At 33.6% G+C, this 7,601-nt stretch overlaps 3 protein-coding genes across 3 annotated transcripts in view; all 3 read left to right on the top strand.

Moving 5' to 3' along the window:
* LOC108742205 (serine/threonine-protein kinase PINK1, mitochondrial) overlaps positions 1-2,147 on the top strand; it is a 12,680-nt gene extending 10,533 nt beyond the window's left edge. The window contains exons 2-8 of the mRNA XM_025975145.1: positions 58-172; positions 234-562; positions 630-818; positions 888-1,150; positions 1,240-1,508; positions 1,575-1,676; positions 1,745-2,147. Coding sequence (XP_025830930.1) covers positions 58-172; positions 234-562; positions 630-818; positions 888-1,150; positions 1,240-1,508; positions 1,575-1,676; positions 1,745-2,011 — 1,534 coding nt within the window. The 3' untranslated portion in view covers positions 2,012-2,147. The remainder of the gene's footprint in view (positions 1-57; positions 173-233; positions 563-629; positions 819-887; positions 1,151-1,239; positions 1,509-1,574; positions 1,677-1,744) is intronic.
* Positions 2,148-2,500: 353 nt separating this feature from the next.
* LOC108742173 (leucine-rich repeat-containing protein 34-like) overlaps positions 2,501-7,601 on the top strand; it is a 13,085-nt gene continuing 7,984 nt past the window's right edge. Inside the window, exons 1-4 of the mRNA XM_018477229.1 lie at positions 2,501-2,659; positions 3,070-3,340; positions 3,711-4,174; positions 4,232-4,397. Coding sequence (XP_018332731.1) covers positions 2,550-2,659; positions 3,070-3,340; positions 3,711-4,174; positions 4,232-4,397 — 1,011 coding nt within the window. The 5' untranslated portion in view covers positions 2,501-2,549. The remainder of the gene's footprint in view (positions 2,660-3,069; positions 3,341-3,710; positions 4,175-4,231; positions 4,398-7,601) is intronic.
* LOC112903931 (ubiquitin-conjugating enzyme E2 J2-like) lies at positions 4,808-6,194 on the top strand. Its single transcript, XM_025975151.1, has 4 exons — positions 4,808-5,122; positions 5,243-5,477; positions 5,775-5,912; positions 5,987-6,194. Exons 1-4 carry the CDS (start codon positions 5,004-5,006, stop codon positions 6,167-6,169), a joined length of 675 nt encoding a protein of 224 aa, XP_025830936.1. The 5' UTR covers positions 4,808-5,003; the 3' UTR covers positions 6,170-6,194.

Here is a 7,601-nt window from a genome sequence, read left to right as displayed (position 1 = left end):
ATATATTTAAAATATTTCCATTGTCAGTTTTTCCTTTGATGTAATTAATTGTCTTAGGATATTTTTTGGAGATTCGGGTCCCTTTTTTGCACTGGTTGGGGTGAGTTTGGCGTCAGGATCGGGAATCCTGACAAAAGAAGAAGAACTAGAAGGCATCTGTTGGGAAATTCGAGTAAATAATTTTATTTTTTCGTATTTTTCCATTATATATATTTTTTCTAACATTCTCTTAGGAAGCCATCTCAAAAATAAAATGGAACAACGATGACACGAATATTAACGAAACTGAGGTAGAGGAGACAGCTGTCACATTGAACAATTTAGAAATCGGGGTACCACTTGATAAAGGGGCAAACGCTGTAGTATATGCGGCAAAATTAAGAAACGATTCGCAAATTCCAAACACCGAAGGTAGCGAAGAAGAAGAAGACTCGATGATTGAGTATCCTCTAGCTCTAAAAATGATGTTCAATTACGATGTTAGATCCGATGCAGGAACGATACTGAGGGCAATGTCTAAGGAAATCGTTCCGGTCCGAAAAACTTGTAATGAAGCATCCCAGTGCGTTTTTTCAAATTGTTTTTATGTTAGCATTATTATTATTATTATTTTGGTCTTTATTTTTCAGCGCAGCAAAGAATACGAAGTTTCTGCCTCCTCATCCAAATATTATAGCAATGTATCGAGCTTTTGCTGACAACATACCTACCATTAGTTCTTTAAAGGCCGCGAAAACTTTATTTCCTAACGCATTACCTACAAGATTGTATCCGGACGGTGATGGACGTAATATGTCTTTGTTTATCGTCATGAAAAGGTATCGTGTTACAATGTTTATATTACAGTGAGAATATATCTTTTAAATGTTTTCATTTTAATAAAATAGGTATAATATGAGTTTGGAAAAGTACCTAATTAGCGAGAATCCTTCAATGAGAATTCGTCTGTTACTTTTTTGCCAACTGTTAGAAGGCGTTACTCATATGTTTCGACACGAGATAGCCCATCGCGATTTAAAAAGTGACAATTTGCTTTTGGACACTTCCGAACAAAACGTACCAGTATTGGTAATAACGGATTTTGGTTGTTGCTTGGCTGATAAGTCTACAGGTCTACTTTTGCCCTATACCAGTTACGAAATTGACAAAGGTAAGGATTTTTAAATCTGTAAATATAAAAATAAAAGAAGGCATAGAAATGTACTTAGGTAAGTTTCCGCTTTTGCTTTTTTTTTTCAGGTGGTAACGTTGCTTTGATGGCACCGGAGATCGTTAATAAAACACCAGGCTCATTCGCCACCCTTAATTACACCAAATCTGATCTGTGGGCTTCGGGAGCAATCGCCTACGAAATTTTTGGCATGACCAATCCGTTTTACGATGGTCCCCGATGGAGTAGATTAAAAAGTACCGATTACAAAGAAGATCAGTTGCCCGAATTACCGGATGATGTTCCCGAAATTGTTAAATTTTTGGTTGGAAACATCTTAAAGCGTAATCCAAAAAAGGTATTTTATGCCTACCCAGATTTTCACGTCTCCTTTGTCGAATTAATTTTATTTTTGATTTTTCAGCGACTCGATCCCGAAACTGCAGCCACGATTATGCAATTGAAATTGTGGGCACCCAGTTCCTGGCTGAGTCCCGGAATGTCCAAATTACCAACACGTACAGAGGTAATTTCTTTCGTCACTTTTGATATTAAATAAAATCAACTTAGTTTTCCATTTTTTTCTTTTAATAGATAATTCAATGGTTGCTCAGTTTGGCAACTAAAATTTTGTGCGAAGGACGACGAGTTAACGGCATAGACACAAGTTCAAAGTCGGATGTGGTCGTGGGAAATGTGGATGAAATAAGAGAATTAACAAAAGATCATCAAAAAAACAACAGAGGGCGCAGAACTTATCCAGAGTATTTGTTACTTTCAACTTTTTTGTCACGGACTAGTTTGAGTAACATCAAGAAGGCCTTAAATTGGATACACGATAATTATTACTATTACTATTAATTAGCTTGCTCATATAAATCGGTATTGTTCGATGATTCGTATGTTACGTTGTAAACTAGTCTATTAATTTTATTTACTAGCGAAAGGAAAATAAAACAAGGACTGATGCTGTAAATTGTTGAAAAATAAAGGGTATTTAAATTTTGATTTCTTTTTTTTTTCGTTATCAATTTTTAATTCTCCATAAAGTACCTATATTTCTTCAAAAGGATAACCGAAAAGATAAGTAAGTATAACAATAAAATTATATTCGTTCATTTGGGAGAAACAATTAAATGTTTGTAATTTTAAAAATGATTTTCTAATTCTTCCACTAGTTTGGATTTTAGTAAGGAATCAGAGCCCAACTACTGCATTATTATGCTATAACTGTTCAGGTTTGATTGTAAATAATAAAAAAATGGAAACTTTGATTTTACAAATTAATGAACATTTTAAATAACAAATGGTTAAAAAAACATTAACTTCATTTTTTAATTCGACCGTACACATGTAATTGCTGTCACTGATGACATTCGCTTGGTAATAAAAATCGAAAATGTTTGGAGAAAAGTTAACAGAACTTTTTATGCTGTTGTTTTGTGAAAAAAATTCCGATGGTACAAGGGTTTTGCGCCTAAAGGGTAGAGATCTGTTTCAAAGAACCGGGTATCTATTTACGTAATATGTAATGTAATGTTAATAGTCATTTTGATTAGGGCATGTGTATAAGTTTAGTTTATATACGACTAAATAGGCAGAAAATGGATAATTGGTACAACGGCCGGTTAAAACGCGCTTTTTACAATTATTTTCATTTTATTTTAATTTTTGTAATAGTTTGGAATGTTCCCTTGATTTGAAACTTAGTCAGAGTAATTTGTTCGCCTGTCAATGACTTGTAAGAGATATGGACTTCACATTTAGAATTATAAAAAGGTTTATTTAAGGGGGAGGAGGCACCGTAAGTTAATAACTATTTATCCTTCATGAGATGAACGAATATTAACCGGCTGTTACCCGAATTAGCTGGTTTTTGTCCATTAGCTGTAATATATATATATATATACATACGATAGAAAACGTATTGGAGATGGAGACATGTACAATATCACTCAATTTTTGCGTAAATATCCGGAAGTGATCAAACTGGATTTGTGTTACAACGAAATTGGCGATGACGGAATGCACGTCTTTGTAGAAGAGTATTTATCCTTCGAAAACAATTTGTTGCATTTGAATTTAGTCGGAAACAATATCGGATACGTGGGAGTTGCTCGCATTTGTTGTATGGCCTCGACTTTAAAGCTGAAAAGTTTAAGATTAGGGGGAAATAAAATTGGCGGACAGGTACCTAACACGGCAAACGTAAAATAAAGTAATCTTTACAGACACATAAAATATAAGAAACCACTCATTTGTATCACTCGACAATTGTTTCGATCTTACGAAATCATTTTCAAAAGTTCGGCATTACTAACGATAAAACTAGAATACAAATTTATATCGACTGCAATCGTTGTATATAAGATTTTTTTTAACTTGGTTGTTTTGCTTTAAACTTAAAACTTTATAAATTAAAGTGGGATCTCGATAAACATTGAATTTTAATTTGCTGATGTGCTTTGTTATTTTAAAACCTAATAAGAACAGGAACCGTGCTGTTGAAAATGATCTCATAAGGCAACGGCAACCGCAAGATTGAATATAATTGTTGTAGGGTGGCATGTACGTTTCAAAAATGTTAGAAAAAACCAGCAGTTTGGAATACGTCGACTTGGGCGATACCGACATGAATTTAGGAGGATTCATGCACATTATGGGAGTTATTCGTCACGACAGAGGCGTAAACAAGACACTTAGAATAATAGATTTTTCTCGATTAATATGCACCTGCAAAAGTTATCAGTTAGATTCAGCACATCTAGCCGAAAATTTGGGCGACATGCTAAAAGTAACCCCTACACTTCTCGAACTTCACGCACAAAAAAACGAATTAGATGGACACGATATAGAACTAATGTTGATCGGAATGAGCAAAAATAATACGCTTTTGCTGTTAGACATTGGGTTCAATCGATTCGGAGACCACGGAATAGAATTGTTAGCTAATTGGTTGAAAGAAAAACCGGCGCTTGTCGGATTAAATGTTGCAGGAAGCGGAATTAAGAATACGGGAGCCAGGTGACCTACCCCTTTGTTAAATTCGATTTAAATCTTCCATAACGTTAATTTATTTAGAGCCCTGAGTTTCGGACTGCCGTTTTCAAAAGTAAAACTGCTGGACATAACTTTTAACAAAATAGAAAATCGTGGCATGTTGGACATTCTGAACTCTATTAAGAAACCTTACCCGATGCGTTTGTTTTATATTTGGGGCAATCCTATATCAGAGCCGTCTCTAAAGGTATTACACACGTATATACATACCTACTTTACTTACTATCTATTGCATTTTTATTATTAATAAAACACATCGACGTGGTTCACGAAATGAATGATAAGACCAGAGATATTTTCGAGCTTCCGACCTAGTTTCCGTTGCGCTTATATCTACGAGGGTGGATTGATAAGTTTCCGGCCTAACCAAGAGATGACGCCACTAGGCCTACCTTGAGGTGACATTCTATAGTACCATCCTTNATGTTTCTTGCATAAATAAAGGTTTTCAGTTGTTAAATTTCGCAGAATTATTTGTTTAAAAATTAATGGTGGTAGCACTGAAAGGCTTTGGTAAAATAACAGTCAATTACAAAATGTAGTAATATTACATTTTTAATGTTTAAGTATTAGTCTATGAGTTTTAGTTTTGTTAACGTTATTTTTTTCTCATATTGATGTCATATTCTTATTTGACGTTTATCTACTGAAACTCTAATAGTTATATTTCAGCATTTATTTATCTGAAGAGGCGTCTTAAAATTAAACGTTTTTTACACACATAATAAACAAATTCGTTTGAGTATGTGATGGTAGAGAATTGTTACTGTTTTGTGAATGTACAAATTTTACAATGTCTAACAGGAAACATAACAGTGCAACAGCCAGATTGAAGCAGGATTATTTAAGGCTCAAGAAGGACCCTGTTCCCTATGTAACCGCCGAACCCCTCCCCAGTAATATATTGGAGTGGTAAGGCTAATTTCCAAAATAAGATAATTTTTCGTACTGATAAAGGCCTTTCGTATGCATTAACTAAGTAGTTTTTTACGATTTTATATTACCGATTTAAAATGGTTGTTTTTTTGTAAGGCATTATGTTGTTTGCGGCCCCGAAAAAACACCGTACGAGGGGGGTTACTATCATGGAAAATTAATTTTCCCCCGCGAGTTTCCTTTCCAGCCTCCATCAATTTACATGATCACCCCCAGTGGTAGATTTAAAACAAACACCAGACTTTGTTTAAGTATATCAGATTTCCATCCGGATACATGGAACCCAGCATGGAGTGTTTCTACAATTTTGACTGGTTTACTTAGCTTCATGGTAAGAAACTTTCACTGTTTATTATTATTTTACTGTTTAATTACTATGCTGAGTTGCATACTTATTTTCCATATTGTTATTGCAATAAATTGTAAATATGTCTGTTTTTAGATGAAATTAATTAATTGTATTGAACAGAGTACCTATTAATTATTGTAAATACTTTTAATTTTTAAAGATTTAAAGAGCAAAAAGAGTTTTTTTTATTAGCTGTAGGTACTTATGTAGATATTTAAACAATGTTTACCAAGTACTTTCTGAATCATCCACATCAACTGGTATTATATTAAATTTCAGATTGAGAAAGTACCCACACTGGGCAGTATTGAGACAACAGATTATGATAAACGTCAATTAGCTTACCAGTCGCTAGAATTTAATTTGAAAAATAAACAGTTTTGCGAGCTATTTCCCGAAATAGTTACCGAAATACAGGTAAAAGATTTTCGAGAAGTATCTACCCATCAATATTGATATTGGATAATGTTTTTTTTTATTTTATTTTGCAGGCAGAAATAGTTAAACGTAGTACGAATCAGAAGGCGAACGATTGCCAAAATCAGCGTCAGGATTCTACAGAGCCTAGCAGTTTTCAAGCGTGTCTTACAAACATAATTGTTTTAATTGGTTTCGCCGCATTCGCCTTTACTGTTAAATATGTTATGAAAACCACTTATACCGATTCCGAATAATTTAATAATTAATTGCATGAACATACTCGATTTCTTTTTTATTATTATCGTCCCCGTTGTGTTAATTAATAATTAAATAATTATAATGTTAATATCAATGTATCTTTTATATGCTTGAAATTAACTTTTTTGTAACATCGCATCATAATAATTATACTCCTATAGGGTTACACATCTGCACATAATTATTGTTGATTTATATTATTTATTACTGCGCTCAAAAGTTTTTTATTAAAGTAATATTGTTAAATATTGTAAGTGAAATTCATTCCACGTTGAATAAAAATTGTTTGACAAAACCTCTTGCACATAATGAACTTTGGCCTTAATTGGGATTTCATTAAAAAGGACTTCAAAATTTGGAAGACCTGCCTGTCGCCATCTCCCCGCACCTCTAGTCCGGCACTGTACCTTTACTTAACGTAATTCATCTACCTAAGGAAACCATTGCCATTATACTATTATAGTGAGGTGGTACCGATACTAATTTCTGTATTCAAATTTGCGTAATTAATGTTAGGTACATAGCAAAACAGATGCGTTTTATGTTTGCTTAGTGTTATCATGGGACCAGTAATTTTCATGGACGTCATTAAATCAAAACGATGGATGTAACAACGACAAAATTATACATACAGCACAATAATTGTGAATTTTTCGTCTACTGTAACAGTTTTACGACTAGTTTTATTGGGCACGTCTGTGTGTTGCCATTATTGGCTACTTGCTTTTTTAATTAACCCATGACCTTCTAAAAAACTCGTTTCTATACCATTCATCAAGTATTATGTCCATGGTACGCAAAGGATGATAACGTGAAAGTAAACATGTTAAAAATGAACACACATCTGCTATTTGCCTGAAGATACATGTGTGCATGTGTGTGTGTGTGTGTCTATGTATCTATGTATGTATGTATTTGTGTATATATTTATGCATATATGTTGGTGTCTATGTATGTATGTATGTGAGTATCTACTTTTTCCAAGCCATTTCCTTCCCAAGAGGTACAACAGCTACAGACAGAGCTGCTGCAGACAGAAGCGTACTCACAGCAGATCGAAAGCGATTTTCTTTTTCGAAATCCGTCACATCCTACACCAATTTTATCACGTTAGTTTGTGATTGTTTTGTTTGAGTGCGGGTGGTGATACTTGAACTCCTTTTAACAGTTGCAATGACGATGAGTAATCATAAGGAAGACGGTTTTCGCTTAGATAGTAAAGAAGTATATTCGGAAACTACTTTTCGTCATATTGAAAGAGTAAGTTTTTCTTTACAGTCGCCTTGAACACGTGTTTTAGTTCAAATTACTTGCAAAAAAAAACAGTAAAAATAATGAACGCGAAGTTTTTATTTTTATTGTTTCTGAACAAATTTAATTGCTTACTATTACATTTTGTTTATGGATGTACAAAAAAGAAAAAGTTTT

The sequence above is a fragment of the Agrilus planipennis genome, unplaced genomic scaffold, assembly GCF_000699045.2.
Source record: "Agrilus planipennis isolate EAB-ADULT unplaced genomic scaffold, Apla_2.0 scaffold283, whole genome shotgun sequence".
Classification (NCBI taxonomy): Eukaryota; Metazoa; Arthropoda; class Insecta; order Coleoptera; family Buprestidae; genus Agrilus; species Agrilus planipennis.
Note: the sequence above shows the minus strand (reverse complement) of the source record. Positions and strands in the feature narration are given on the sequence as shown.